At 34.0% G+C, this 16,671-nt stretch overlaps 1 protein-coding gene across 3 annotated transcripts in view; it reads right to left on the bottom strand.

Annotated features, from left to right (window-relative positions):
• Window positions 1-16,671, bottom strand: part of LOC137630545 (substance-K receptor-like) — a 209,944-nt gene that overhangs the window by 156,202 nt on the left and 37,071 nt on the right. For all 3 annotated transcript variants that reach the window (XR_011041727.1, XR_011041728.1, XM_068362061.1), the window contains one exon: window positions 7,809-8,043. Coding sequence is in view for 1 of the 3 variants with exons in the window: in XM_068362061.1 (XP_068218162.1) it covers window positions 7,809-8,043 (235 nt within the window). In the remaining 2 variants the exon portion in view is untranslated. The remainder of the gene's footprint in view (window positions 1-7,808; window positions 8,044-16,671) is intronic.

Genomic DNA, 16,671 nt, shown 5'->3' with positions numbered 1-16,671 from the left:
CATCCAATTTTCTCAATTATACTTATGGACGTATCTCAATATCGAGTTATGCACTGAATGAAAATGACGATATAAAAAAAAATACGTCAAAATTATCGCCAACCGGACTTGTGCCTGGTTATCAAAGTAGTTCAGGCAATGTTATTTGTTTATTGAAAAATGATCTTGGCCTCCACGTTATAATTATGGTTGCTTTCATAGGATCCCCGGGGTGATACAAGCCTGACCTTTGGCAACAGTGATCTTGTTGTTTGGTTTTTAAAACGCTCCCCTTTGATAAGACAAAATAGCAGGAGAATTATTTGACCATCCGCTGCATTCGCGTATCGTCTGGCTGCTATTGAGGGCCAGATGGTCCAGTTGGTGATGGCTCGTTTATTTAGTCATTTTTGGAAAAAAAAAAAAAAAAAAAAGGTGGAGTTATTAAAAAAAAAAAAAAAAAAAAAAGGAGGAGGAGGAGTTATAACTTGCAGCAAATGATTTTATGATGAACAGGCTGACATACGTGTCTTTTTATAGTTCATGTATAGAAGATCTATTTTAATATTTGTTGATGTTCTTAAGATATTTTATTTTCATTGTTCATTACTTATTTTGTAGTTTATTTGTTTTTTATTTTCTTTCTTAACTGGGCTATTTTTCCTGTGGAGCCCTTGGACTTATAGAAGACTGCTTTTCCAACTACGGTTGTAACTTAGCTAATAATAATAATAATAATAATAATAATAATAATAATAATAATAATAATAATAATAATAATAATAATAATAATAATAATAATAATAATAAAATTATAGCTAGACATCATTTGGCAATATTTGTCGCCGAATAAAGAAGAGAAAAGATAACACCATGGAGAAGAATATTTAAAAAGAAGTCAGAAGGTAGATGGCATGGTACATCAATGTCTCTACTAACGACGTTGAAAAGTTGGTTATGTTTCCAATCGTGTGTGTTTCTCAGTTTGTCTGTAAGATATAGATAGATGGTTTATTATTATTATTATTATTATTATTATTATTATTATTATTATTATAAGCTAAGCTATAACCCTCCCTGGAAAAGCTGTAAGCCCATGTGCTACAACATGGAAAAATAGCTCAGTGAGGGAAGGAAACAAGGAAATAAATAAACTACAAGAGAAGTAATAAACAATCATAAGAAAATAATTTATGCACAATGAAAACATTAAAACAGATATTTCATTATAAACTATAAAAACTTGAAAAGAAAAAGAAAATAAGATTGAACAGCGTGCCCGACTGTACCCTTAAGCAATATAACTCTAATCCAAGACAGTGGAATGCCATGGTACAGAGGCTATGGCACTACCCAAGACTGGAGAACAATGGTTTGATTTTGGAGTGTCCTTCTAGAAAAGCTGTAATTTGAAAGGAAGAAGCTTTTATATTCTAATAGCGACGTGAGAGCACAAGGAATGCACACACACTTTGTATATATTTTTGAATTCTTATTGTCATGCTATAATACCAATATTTCTTCGTTCATTTTCCAATATAAAGGAGCTAATGGAGAAAACACGAATGTTACTGTTTTAATAAAAACGTTTCCTGGGATTTTAGTGGGTAACGTCATGTTTCTGTCTATTTCGTCCAACATTCCTTGTTTTTAAGTAAGATAGATTGTTTGATTCAGTTGATGGATTAATGTTCCCTTATTGCATGGTTGATGGTTAAGAAATCTACGTTTGCCCATCTTGTTAAGAACTAAAGCATATATGTATATATATATATATATATATATATATATATATATATATATATATATATTGTATATATGCATATATATATATATATATATATATATATATATATATATATATTAAATGTGTGTATATATATATATATATATATATATATATATATATATATATATATATATATATATATATATATATATATATATATATATATATATATATATATATATATATATATATATATATATATACAGCTGATAAGAAAGTTGAGTGGGTGAAAGAAGGATGGGGGCAGGTATCCAGTTAATCATTGTAGGGAATAGTTTCGAAAGTTAGTTATTAATAAGAGATATGTAAGGTGTGGCTTGACCACAATTTTGGTTTTATAAAGGTATATTTTTCTGTCATGGTTTTAAAGTTATCATTGTACATATACAGTATACACAAAATGTCCTCGTGATACGACCCATAAAAATGTATCAAGATGACTTTTAAGGTGATTTAGGAGAGTGAATGATCTATAGTCCATTTCTTTTAGCGATGCATATTTGCACCGACTCGCAGCGGTGTCCTTTTAGCTCGGAAAAGTTTCCGGATCGCCGATTGGTTGGACGAGATAATTCCAACCAATCAGCGATCACGAAACTTTTCCGAGCAAAAAGGGCACCGCTGCGAGTCGGTGCAAATATGCATCGCTAAAAGAAATGGATTATAGGAAAAAAAAAATTTATAGTGTTATTGGGTATTATTATTATTATTATTATTATTATTATTATTATTAGCTAAGCTACAACCCTCTTTGGAAAAGCAGGTAAAGCCAAAGGGTTCCAACAGGAAAAATAGCCCAGTGAGGAAAAGAAATAAGTAAACAGCTCTAGAATAGTGTGTCCGAGTGTACCCTCAAGCAAGAGAACTCTAACCCAAGAGTGGAAGACCGTGTTAAGTATTTGGAATAATGAATCAGAGAAGTATAAAATTAAACCAAGAAACGAATTTTTTTTTTTTTTTTTTTTTTTTTTTTTTTTATATCTTCAGGACAAAAACACTTATATTTTAGTCAGAAAAGTTTATTGAGTTCTGAGATTTTCTCTTTTTAAAATTTTAATGTTCTTGAGAAGCATCAGTTTTATAAATGAAATGTAAATTTCTATTTATCACAGATTTTTATCTCGTAATTTATTTTTGTTTTATATTTACTGTACGATTATTGTTTTATTTATTAGATTTAATTTAGATACTATTTTTTCTCACGAATTTATTCTGGGTAACTGAAAGAGGTGAATGTGACTCATTGGTATGGTAAATCTCTTCGTTTTATTAATAATAACAGTATTTGGGAAGGGTGGCTAGTGCCATCAATACAACTCAAACGGTGTACTATAGGCATTACTAAAGGGTCTTTGCAACTACCCTTCCGCCTTACGTTCCGCATCCGAATGCATTTTCGCGTGATTAGCGGATTGTAAACAGACCGGGTGGCCGAGTCAAATTGTATCTCAATGACGTCACACAATGACGGAAGAGCCTTTACCAAATTTCCCGAGTCTGGTTGAGACCTGTGCTGGCTGGTGTAAATAATTTAATCAACAAAGCAAAATGCGACCGAGTGGTTATTAATTTATGAGAGAATGACAAATAGATTTTTTTATTTGTTCAGAGTTATTTTTTGGCATGTCAGCCCACCTTTCATTGCAGTATTACCTGCCAGTACAACTTACTTGTTTTTTTTTCCCGTTGCATAGATCTCCCCAGGCCAGCGCTAGGGTCATGGCTCAAGCCATGTAAAGCCTTCAATTATCGCCAAACTCTTAGTCATTTTATTTATTTTTTTCTTCTGAATTCTTTATTGCCCTTCAAACCCAAAATTTGTTTCAGACGTTATTGCATTATACTAACCTCGAGTTTGTTTAGTTTCAAGACTTACAATGACAAAGAAGAAAAAGTTTTACGAAAGTAAGTTATTGGACTGTCGGGTAAAGACAAAATTCCGGCGGAACAGTACTTGAAAACACCTTCAATTTCCCAAAAGACACAAGAATTCTCTTAGTTTAACACATAGAACTCTTGTGACAGAAAACGTTTGAACTATTCTCAGAAAGCTTTTAGTTCCGTGAAAGGGGCACTTCGTTCTTTTCAAGTTGTTAGACGATTTTTATTTTTATCAAAAGCCCTTATTTCCTGAAGAGTCTTCCAAGTGGTTGAGCGATGGACCAGGGCTGAGGATGTCGTCTTTCGATCTCTTAGTCCCTCTCTTTGATGCGTTTCTTTTTGCGTCCTCAAAGGAGGAAAAAGTATCCCCAAATGTCCGTTTCCGGGAAAGTTCTGATGGAAAGCTGGTTCCTGAAGTCTTAACGTAAACATCACCAAATTGATTGAAGACTACAGCGTTGGATTTAATTTCCATTGTTTTTTTCATCTGTATGAGTAGGTTATGTATGTCTGTTATTTCATGATTTATTGCTTGCGCATTTGATTGTTGGATTCAATTTCCTCTGGGTTTTTCATCTGTATGGGTAACTGATGTATGTGTCTGTTAATTCATGATCAATTATTTGCAAATTGATTGTTGAAATCAATTTCCATTGGGTTTTTTTTCATCTGTATGTGTAGCTGATGTATATGTCTGTTATTTCATGATTTGTTTTTTGCAAATTTGATTGTTGAAATCAATTTCCATTGTTTTTTTCTTTCATCTGTATGGGTAGCTGATGTATGTCTGTTATTTCATGATTTATTGTTTGCAAATCTGATTGTTGGATTCAATTTCCATTGGTTTTTTTTTTCTCCGTATGGGTAGCTGCTGTATATTTCTGTTATTTCAAGATTTACTGAACATTTCATTGTTAGATTCAATTTCCAGTGGTCTTTTTTCGAATTGAGCTGTTGTATATTTCTGTTATTTCAAGATTTATTGTTTCAACATTTCATTCTTCTTATTCTGGAAAATACGGAGTTGTCAATTCACTATCCTTAGAATTAACTGAGAATTAAAGACTCTTAAGTTAGCATAGATCTTGAAACATTTACACAAAGTTAAAATTGATTTTGATTTTCATTATTCAGTGGCGATTATCCTCTTAGTAAGGGTTGAAGAGAATCTTAGCTATGGTAAGCAGCTCTTCTAGGAGGACACTCCAAAATCAAACCATTGTTCTCTAGTCTTGGGTAGTGCCATAACCTCTGTACCATTGGTTATCCACTTAATTTACTTGAGAGTACGCTCGGGCACCCTGTTCTATTTTATTGCTCTTCCTCTTGTTTTTTTTTGTGGGGGGGGGGGGTTATAGTTCATATATATGAAAGATCTAATTCAATGTTACCGTTCTTAAAATATTTTATTTTGATTGTTTTTACTTCCTATGTAGTTTATTTATTTCCTTGTTTCCTTTCCTCACTGGGCTATTTTTGCCCCGGTGGAGGTTTGGGCTTATAGCATCTCAATTTTCCAACTAGGGGTATAGCTTAACTGGTATTAATAATAATAGTAATAATAATAATAATAATAAGAGAAACAACAACATGTACATTATCGACTTCTACTTGTTTTTTTTTTTTTTTTTTTTTTTTTTTTTTTTTTTTTTTTTTTTTTTGCTTAGCCACTAAATTCAGTTTGCAAATTTAAATTTTTATAAAATTTAAATGTATTTGACAAAATTCTTAAGGAGAGTTACACAGCGGAGTTTAATGAAAATCTGTTTAGATATAATTTACAGTGTATTGAAATGATTGTATATGATGCCTTACGGCTTTAGGTGTATAATTCCCAATGGTTATGGAGGCACTAAACTATTGTTATAACTATTTAATATTAGTTGATGAAAAAAACGCTCATGTAAAAGAACAAAACAAAAACATTAAGAACAATTGGTTTTGTTTTTGTTTCAATATAGAATGTATAAATGTATATTATTATTATTATTATTATTATTATTATTATTATTATTACCCAATCAACAACCCGAATTGGAAAAGCATGATGCTAGAAGCCCAAAGGCTCCATCAGAGAAAAAATAGCCGAGAGAGGAAAGGATATAAAGAAATACATAAACTACATGAGAAATAATAGATGATTAATTTAGAATATCTTGAAATCAATAACAACGTTGAAGTATATCCATCATCAACATGAAAACATTACCTGCAAGTTTGAACATCTGAAGTCGTATTCAGCTGCCTAATTGGGATTTTCAAAAGCTTCACTTAACGAGCCAGTTCACGAGATCAAATGAGATGGGGGAAGTCATGTCTTCGAAGCGCTTCATCGCATATAATAATATGACGCATGTTTGTTTTAATGATATGAAAATGTGAAATATTGCCCTTACAACCCTGTGTATTTTCTATCCTGTGAAAGATAATTGACTTTACTGCTTCAGGTCAAGCGCTGTTTTTCCCTGTGATTATAGACGGAGAATGGGAAAGGGAAATATTAATTTTTATATTTGGGAAATTCCAGAAACTGCTCAGTTAGTTTTCTCCATATTGTTTCGTGTTCTTTTCCTCTTTCTTTCTATGCCTAGAGGTAATAGAAGCAGCATTGATAGTAGTTATACGAGAGAGAGAGAGGGAGAGAGAGAGAGAGAGAGAGAGAGAGAGAGAGAGAGAGAGAGAGATTCCGGACTTTTATAATATTTAGTATGTTCTCTAATTCGAATCCATCTTCCCCATATGATAAAGAGCAAGTGTCTATCTATCTATCTATCTATCGATATATTTACCTATATATATATATATATATATATATATATATATATATATATATATATATATATATATATATATATATATATATGTATGTATGTATGTATGTAATCTTACCATGGTTAGAGGGGTACCTCGAGAGGTATACTTGGAAATCACAATCTCTCACAAATTGCCAGGACTGCCGTGTTGTAGTTAGGAAAGGGGAAGGTGATGGGGAGGGTGGGATGATTTATCTGTTTGTACGTGTCATTTTTGACGGGTCGTGTACACTATTTGAATAATAAAGAGAAATATGGTAAAAACTTCCTAAGACTCGAATGGATGGCCACATCGTTATGTTATAAATTCGTCATTATTTCGTATATTTTCCCGCAAGAGTAAAATACGTCTTTTTCCCCCAGCATTCATTATTAAGACTTTTTTTTTTGCAAAGGCAGAAAATATCATATTTCCTGTGCATGTTCTTTGCATTATTGCTTCTAATGATCGTAGGGGAAAAAAAGTCTGTTCGTTATTATGTTGAAAATTCGAAGCATACAGATTTTTGTTAACAATTATAATTGTGAGTTTGAATTTTTTTTCATGCGCCTTAAAACACTGGAAACTGTTCTAAAGAATATTCCTAATGGGATTCTTAAAATGTTACAGCTTTTACAACATGAACAACATTTTCTATTAATGTTTATTTAATATTCTAACTCCTCCAACCTTTTAACGTGCTATGTATTAGCTAGCAGCCTAAAGATACAAGTTGCAATGCTTATTCCATATACAGTAATGTTATCCATTTTCTCCCAGCTTCACCCCTCCCCCCTTCGAAGAGAATAACATTTAGTATGCCACACCACTAAGCGAAAAACTAATCCGAGAAGTTGCACTAAGTCCTCTTAAGTTGAATTTGTTAATTCATATAGAATAAATTTTATTGAAACTTAATGTCCCGTTCACTCCCTAGAATACAAAGTAATGAAAGCATTGCTAAGTTAAACTAGGGGCGCTCAGTAAAGAATATGCCTTCGCCACGCCAAGCAGCCTTATTTTTCTCTTAACCCCAAAGTTTCGTTGAAATTAGTTCTGTAGTTTTTGTGTAATGTTGTTCACAAACAAGAATATTTGCCATTTACTTAACATTGTGATTATTTAAAAAGGACTGTTGGGTATTTGTATTTTGACGTACTTTATCCAAAATGTTACAGATTCATCCTAGGGTCATACCCAACATGACTACCAAATTTTCTCAAAATCGGTACTGTAGTTTTTGCGTAAAATTGCTCACAAAACAACAAATAAATAGACTAAAAAAACAGGCAATGAGGGTGGATACATACCCTTCCAAAATATGGACCCCCCGAAAGAGAGATTAGAAAGAAAATCCAACACTCACTTTGCACGAATCCATCCAACTTGCAGACGATGGCGGGTAGCACGTAATTGGGATGAGACAAATGACGGACTATATGCACCCACATGCATACCAACGTCACGAAGAGATCGGCCACTGCCAAGTTCACCAGGTACTGGTTGGTTGAGGACCGCATGTGGGCATTGTAGTACACGACTAGGATCACTAGGAGATTGCCGGAGAGAGATACCAGGAAGACCAGGGCGTAGGCTGTTATCTGTTGAGGGAAGATAGGGATTCGGATAAGTGGTTTAGAGATTGTCATTATTAAACAGTGAATTAATAATTATAATGAATAAATTGATATCATGATATATTGATTATATAGTCGTTCGCTGAGAAATACTGACGAAAATATTTCTATTGTGTATACAGTCTAAAAGTAGTATTGCAGATTTTCTTTAGAATATTACAGCCTTCTTTTTGCTTTTTTAGCAATCCCTTTTTCGTGCACTGGAATTCATATCTCTAAAGATTGGATTGCACCACGTACATACGATATCAAAGTTGGGAGTTAGCGACAGCCCATCACTTAGAAGGAAATTGATTATCAAGATGAAAGGCCATAACTTTGAAGTAATAGGAATTGAATACCATACAAAATTAAATGACTTCGTAGTTTGATGGACTTGACCTGTACATTGGACAAAACAGAATTTCTAAGTACTGTAATAGGTCTCAAAGAGTTGTTGTTGATGGGTACCATAATGAGTAAAGGAATGTGATATCTGGTGTTCCTCAGGGTAGTGTTTTTAGTCCATTACTTTTCATACTATATACTCATGACTTGTGGTTTGACCTAGAAAACAAGCTGGTTGCATATGCAGATAATGCTACTCTCTTTGCATCAATTAGATCTCCTGAATGTAGATCTGGGGTTGCTGAATCCCTTAATAGAAATCTTGCTAAAATTAGTGCAAGGTGAAAATATTGGGGCATGAAGTTGAATCCTAACAAAACTCAATGTATGATTGTAAGTAGGTCGAGGACAGTTGCTCCTCAACATCCGGATCTTAGCATTGATAATGTTTCTTTAATTCTGTATAACTCTTTTAAAATTATAAGTGTGATTCTCGATAACAAATTTACTTTTGAGAAACTCATTAGGTCTGTGTCTACTTCAATTGCACAAAAAAAAATGGCTTATTGAGAAAGTCTTGTAAGATTTTCGGTGATCAATCTCTTCTGAAGAAATGTTATAATTCTTTCATTCTACCATGTTTCGACTATTGTTCTCCTGGCTGGTCTTCTGCTGCTGATTCTCATCTTAATTTGTTGGACAGGAACTTACAGGCTATTAAATTTCTCTTTCCTGATCTAGATATTACTATCTGGCACTGTCGTTCAATTACTTCGTTATGCATGTTGCATAAGATTTTTCATAATTCTGACCATCATTTACATTCACATCTTCCTGGACAGTACCACCCTGTTCTTAATACTAGGTATGCAGTTAATTCTAATTGTCAGGCCTTCTCCATCATGAGGCTGAATACTACACAGCATTCTAGAAGTTTTATTCCTGCTATGACCAAGTTGGGGAATCATCATCCTAAGCGGTAGTTGAATCGATAGAATTTCAAAAGTTCAAATTTGCAGCAAAGGTTTTTATGTTGGACAGGCCGTCATAAGTCTTTATTTAAAGTTTATATATGAAAGATTTGTTTTAATGTTGTTACTGTTCTTACATATTTTGCCTTAGTTGTTTATGACTTTTTAAATAGTTTATTTATTTCATTATTTCCTTTTCCCAGTGGGCTATTTTTCCCGGTTGGATCCCTTGTGCTTATAGCTTCCTGCTTTTCCAACTAGGGTTGTAGCTTAGCTAGTAATAATGATGATAATAGTACTGTTATTCCGTCTTGGGTAGGGCGACTCGTCCCATCTCGTATATACTGTATTCTCTGGGGTTGGGGTTTAACGGGTTGATGTTACCGTCATTTCGTTTCTGTCATAAGTTTCCATGTAACGTGCTTTTGATAGTTATTTGTGTGCGCTAGAGAGCTATTGGATCTCTCTGGTTACTATTCATTTTTCCTTTGCCTGAAAATACGCTGAATAGTCTGATCTATTCTTTATCCATTTTCTTATTTCCTCATACACCTGACAATTCTAAGATAACCGAAAAAACTTTCTTCACTTAAGGTGTTTACTACTGCACTGTAATTGTTCAGTGGCTACTTTCCTCTTGGTAAGGGTAGAAGAGACTCTTTAGCTATGGTAAGCAGCTCCTGTAGGAGAAGGCCACTTCTGTGTACCATATTTATCCACAGTCTTGGGTAAGAGTTCTTATGATTGAGGGTACATTCATGCACGCTATTCTATATGTTTTAGTATTTCCTTTTTCTACTAGGCTATTTTCCCTGTTGGAGCCCTCGGGCTTGTAGCATCCCTCTTTTCCAACTAGGGTTGTAGCTTAGCTAAAGATGATTTATGATAATAAGGGGAAAAAGAGGACGTCCTCGGGCTAGATAATAGCAAGTATGAAAGATGATATCAATAACAGAAGTTTGTCGTCGTTCCACGGAGAAAGGGACAATTAAAACACGATGCTTATCATATGTAGTGGAATATTGGTGGTGTTTCTTAACGAACTTATCAACGAACTGCCAGTTTTTTATTTTAAATAACATTGGTACATCGGAATGTATATTTTTGTCTCTAAAAACGATTTATATTTTTAAGAGAATATTTGGTATTTTTACTCCATAATATTATGTTTATCTTAATGTTTTGGACGTCAGTTCTGGTATCCAATTTGTACGGCTTATAGTCCAGTAAACTAGCTGCCTAACAAGTTCGAAACTGAAGGCCAGGCATGCATCGTCTTTGGCCATTGTTATTATTAACAATGATAATATTTTTGATAATGTTGGCTATGTGCAGAGGTATTAATAGTAAGCTCTGTGATACCTGTTGTTATTACCGGCAGTTAAGTGACCTTAACTAAACAACCAATTCTCTCTCTCTCTCTCTCTCTCTCTCTCTCTCTCTCTCTCTCTCTCTCTCTAGCGATACACTATTCACTTAAGTTTTTTTACCCGCCTTTCCAGAGACACAGGTCCCTCAAAAGCAAGGCATGCGATAAATTAATTTGATTCCGTAAGTTGATGTCCCCCCCCTTCGGACTCTGTTACACACTGATAAACTTGTCCTTGATCCCCCCCCCCCTTCGGACTCTGTTACACACTGATAAACTTGTCCTTCATTCCCCCCCCCCCCTTCGGACTCTGTTACACATTGATGAACTTGTCCTTGATCCCCCCCCTTCGGACTCTGTTACACACTGATAAACTTGTCCTTGATCCCCCCCCCCCCCTTCGGACTCTGTTACACACTGATAAACTTGTCCTTCATCAAATATCTCATATTTATTTCCTCCTTTTTCGTTCCACTCTTGCGCGGATTGGGAATCGAAAGGGTTTTGCTGCTCTCCAGTCCATAATACCTTTTCTTCCCGTTAGAATAAATTTATGGAGTGGCAAGATGGGTGCGAAGCGAGCGGTCTCTCACATAACTGCATAATTTCTGGAATTTCGTTGAGCTGGAGAAGTCTATCTTTTGTCAGGCTTCCTTCTGAAAGGCTTCTGAAGTGGAGGCTCCAAATGACTAGTCTTTTTTTAGGTATTAAAATATGAAATCAATTTTCTATGATTTAGAAGTTGAAGTTGATCTTTTCGGAGGACTGTAGGGATCGGATCTCTGTTTCCTGTAGTTTTATTTATTTATTACAGTGACCATATGTATTATGGAATGGCTGAAATTTTATTATGCATATTTAGATTTTGCAAAGCCCAACTTCTTGCGTTTGTTTTTCAGAAGAATGTATGTATATATATATATATATATATATATATATATATATATATATATATATATATATATATATATATATATACAGTATATGTATATATATTTGTGTGTATATGTAAACAGAAATACCTTGAACTTTTAACTAATAACAAAATTAATCTTTTATTTTAGAAGCAGAAGTTTACGAGTTTCATATCTTTTTAAGACATAAGAAAAAGTTATAAATTCCTTTAATTATCAATATCTGTATCAGCACCCATCTCTACCGTTAATTTCTTATCTGTTTTGACTTTTAAAAGCTTCCTAATTTTTCCTGCATACGCTTAATTGCGTTCAAAAATTGTGTAAAGATTTAATGGCCGTTCATGAATGGCACAGTCAAGGGACAGTGACATTGCCCTAGCAAGCAGGACAATGCCCTAGAGACTGACCATATATACATATGATGCCAAGACCTCTCTCCACCCAAGCTAGGACCAGGTAGGTCTAGGCATTGGCTGCTGATGACTCAGCAGGTAGACCTATAGGCTCCCTCAAACCCCACATCCTTAGTTCACAAGGTTGGTGAGGTTGCAGACACTAAAAGAACTAACGAGTTTGAGCAATACTCGAACCCTAGTCTGGAGATCACCAGACAAAAGGGTTAGCAACAGGACGCAATAACCGTATTTGTAATCTTAAATGATTTTATTTTATTTTATTTATTTATTACTCCTCATATCGTTTATTTATATCCTTATTTCCTTTCCTGACTAGGCTATTTATCCTTGTAAGAGGTCTTGGGCTTATAGCATCCTGCTTTTCAATTTAGCTTTGTAGCTCAGTTTGTAATAATAATTATTATAATAGTAACGGTGGCAAAGAAATTTAATATTAATTGTTATCTGAACTAAATTTCCATTTAAATCACCCACTACAACCTTCTCTTCATATTCTCTCATTCCAGCCAGGCAGATTTAGACTAGCATATATTTTGGCCGGGGCACTAGCCACCAGTTGAGATACTACCGCTAGAGAGTTAAGTCCTTTGAATGGCCAGGCAGTACTACATTGGATCCTTCTCTCTGGTTGCGGTTCATTTTCCATTTGCCTACACAGACACCGAATAGTCTGGCCTATTGTTTACATATTCTACTCTGTCCTCATACACCTGACAACACTAATATCACCAAACAATTATTTTTCTCTCAAGAGACTCTTTAGCTATGGTAAGCAGCTCTTCTAGGAGAAGAACACTCCAAAATCAAACCATTCTTCTCTTCTTGGGTAGTGCCATAGCCTCTGTACCATGGCCTTCCATTGTCTTTGGTTAGAGTTCTCTAGCTTGAGGGTACACTCGGGCACACTATTCTATCAAATTTCTCTTCCTCTTGTTTTGTTACAGGTTTTCTAGTTTATATAGGAATTATTTATATTAATGTTGTTACTGTTCTTAAAATATTTTATATTTTCTTGTTTCCTTTCCTCACTAGGCTATTTTCCCTGTTGAAGCCCATGGTCTTGTAGCATCCTGCTTTTCCAACTAGGGTTGTAGCTTAGAAAGTAATAATAATAATAATAATAATAATAATAATAATAATAATAATAATAATAATATTCTCATTTGGCTCGCTGGTGTCATAATGGCCTGTTACTAGTTGCAGCAGTAAATTTTCAAGTTTAGGCAACCTTTGAATTTATTAATACATAATGAGGGAACAGAAAATAAAATAAAAATTTTCATGGTTATTTATAGAGCTTTGTAAAGGTATTCGTAAATTGATTTTACCTTTAATATTATTTTGTGTGGGATACGATGAGGACAGATTTATAAACGTAATATTTGTGTATTTATTATTCACGCACAACATATGCACGCACGCGCAAACATGCGCGGTCTCACACACGCACGCACACACACACACACACACACACACACACATATATATATATATATATATATATATATATATATATATATATATACATATATATATATATATACACGTATATATATATATATATATATATATATACGTGTATATATATATATATATATATATATATATATACACGTATATATATATATATATATATATATATATATATATATATATATATATATATATATATGTATATATATATATTGTTTTCTGAGTGGGGATACCATAACCTGATGAAAACGTTTGTGTATCTCCTGGATCAGCAAACCTGTACTAGTCAGGTGATGAAAAAGGTAAAAGTTTCTGCATGTTCCCTATACAGCAGACAGTTGGAAAAGGAATGCTAAATGAAAAGATTTATTGACCCTTGCTAAAAGCCTCATAAACCTCAATTTAGTAAAATCTATATATTTTACATATTTTTTTTTTCAGTTTTAAAAGGATCCAGTTTATGCTGTCCTCAAATTTGTATTTGTATTTCATGAAATAAACTCGCTCATGAATGGCAGAGGCAAGGGTCAGTGATAATGTCCTAGCTAGCAGGACAATGCCCTTTAGAATGCCCATATCCACCTAAACTAATACCAGGAAGAACCAGGCAATCGCTTCTGATGACTCAGCAGGTAGATACATAGGCTCCCCTTAGCTCACGAGGATGGTGAGGTTGCAGACACTACGTGAAACTATCAAGCTTGAGCGGTACTCGAACCCTAGTCCGGCAGATCGTCAGGAAAGGGCGTATCCAATAGGCCACCACAATCCTAAATTATAAGAGGAACTGTTTCATATTAATTCTCAATCTCTCGTGGATAAAATATCGACATAGGAAAGCACTCCAACCTCTGAGAACTCAAATCACCAGCAATTTTGTTTTCGTAATTTTCTCGTATATATTTCTAGATTGTGACTTCTCTTTGAATGTGGCTTCACCAACCTACGTTGCCAGGTTGGCCTTTTTTCGGGCCAAAAATCCCAAATTTGACCCTTTTTCGGACCGGAAATTTCAAATTTGGCCTTTTTTCGGACCAAAAATTTCAAATTTGACCTTTTTCAGACCAACAATGTCAAATTTGGCCTTTTTCGTGTTGGATACCTAAGTTTGGCCTTTTTGAAATTGGTTAGCCTTAAATGCTATATTTTCGGCCTTTTTTCTACTATTAGATCAGCCTTTTAAAGCTGCAGTTGATCAGACGTTGCCCTTTTCTCATTTGGAAGACCTGGCAACCCTGATTCCCCAACCCGTGTTTCACAGACACCGTGAAAAGCACTTTGGATATGGCAGTGAATAACATTTCAAAAGCAGACAGCGATTTTTATTTCCTTCGGCTCGCCAAGCGTTGAAATTTTACGTCATCAGCCCCCTGAGGTTTCACTCATCGATATCAAGTTTGAATTTATGAGATCCATTCAAATAACAGTGTATTCGAATTGCGCTCCCTTATATATCTGTATAGTGTTTGACACACTATCTCGTAAGAAATATATCTGTATAGTGGTTGACACAATATCTCGTAAGAAATATATCTGTATAGTGGTTGACACAATATCTCGTAAGAAATATATCTGTATAGTGGTTGACACAATATCTCTTAAGAAATATATCTGTATAGTGGTTGACACACTAACTCGTAAGAGTTGGATGCCTGGCATTGAATGGGAATTCTATTCAAATCACCAATAGCTTAATTATGCAAATAGTGTTCCTTTTATTGGTCAATAATTAAGATTATATATAAGAGCATCTGATATTTTCAGACCCAAGGTTAATTTCATTAAAAAAGAGGGTAAAAACTGGAAAATTAACTTCATGCTATTAACGAGATGATGATATCTCTCGAAATGATTACATATATCAACAGATGTAGATTTTAGAATAGTATATGATTAATAATAGTATATTAATATTGATACTACTAGCTAAGCTACAACCCTAGTTGGAAAAGCAGGATCTTATAAGCACAAGGGCTCCATCAAGGAAAATAGCCCAATAAGGAAAGAAAAAGAAGCAGTCAGAATAGCATGCCCGAGTGTACCCTCAAACTAGAGAACTTTAATCCAAGACATTGGAAGACCATGGTACAGAGGCTATGGCACTACCCAAGACTAGAGAACAATGGTTTGATTCTCCTACAAGAGCTGTTTACCATAGCTAAAGAGTCTCTTTTGCTCCAATCCAGTTTAATCTTAAGTAATTTTTGACATATAAGGAAAGATTTAAATTAAAAACACTTGTAGGCATCAGCGTAATAATTAAAACGTTGTTACTACAGTATAGCTGATTGCCATAAGTAAATGAATGGTTACTGATGTAATATGTGTGTCTTCTGATAGAATAACCCTTTCAATGCAGTATTATTATTTCAAAGGCACAGGTCAAAGTTTAGGTTAATTGTATTTTTTTTAAATTAGCTTCAGTTTTCTATCAGTTACGTCCAAAAGATAAAAAAAAAAACTCATAATCCTCTTGAAACACGTAAGAGTTTAGTCAATGTATACTTGATAATTAACACAACGAACATGCTTTATCCTAATTAAAGATTAATCCAGTTAGAAGTGTTACTGGTAATCATGTTTGTTTTCTAGAAATTTTGACATTAAACCTTTTTTTTCCAGCTAATTTTTAAAAAGATATACTTTACATGAGTCTCTCATTAATCTCTAATCAGTTTGCAATTAGTAAACTTTCCGTTAACCGAAGGACGCTGTTTCGTAACAATTTCGTCCACGTAATATCTTTTTGTAGTTTGAATAACTTCATTATCGACAAAGGATGATGCGAAACGTATTTTTCCGAGTGTTCGTGCTGAAACTATCGGATGGTTTCCAAAGTTTGGTTATTGTTTTAATAATTTATTACCAACGAAGTTGGAAGGAGGTTATCTTTTCGCCATTGTTTGTGTGTGTGTGTGTTTGTTTATGAACAGCTTCCAAACCACAATTTTAATCGTAACTTAATGAAACTTGCTTGGATTAACTGTTAGATCAAGATCACGGTCAAGAAAAATTTCCAATTCTTGTTATCAGCCATAAGTTTGGACATCGTTGTCACATAGACTTCAAACTTGGTTCATATTTGAGTGTAGGAAAATCCACGCCAATCAATACTTGTT

The sequence above is a fragment of the Palaemon carinicauda genome, chromosome 38 (assembly GCF_036898095.1).
Source record: "Palaemon carinicauda isolate YSFRI2023 chromosome 38, ASM3689809v2, whole genome shotgun sequence".
NCBI classification, from domain to species: Eukaryota; Metazoa; Arthropoda; class Malacostraca; order Decapoda; family Palaemonidae; genus Palaemon; species Palaemon carinicauda.
The sequence above is the reverse complement of the archived record's forward strand: the minus strand, read 5'-3'. Positions and strand labels throughout refer to the sequence as shown.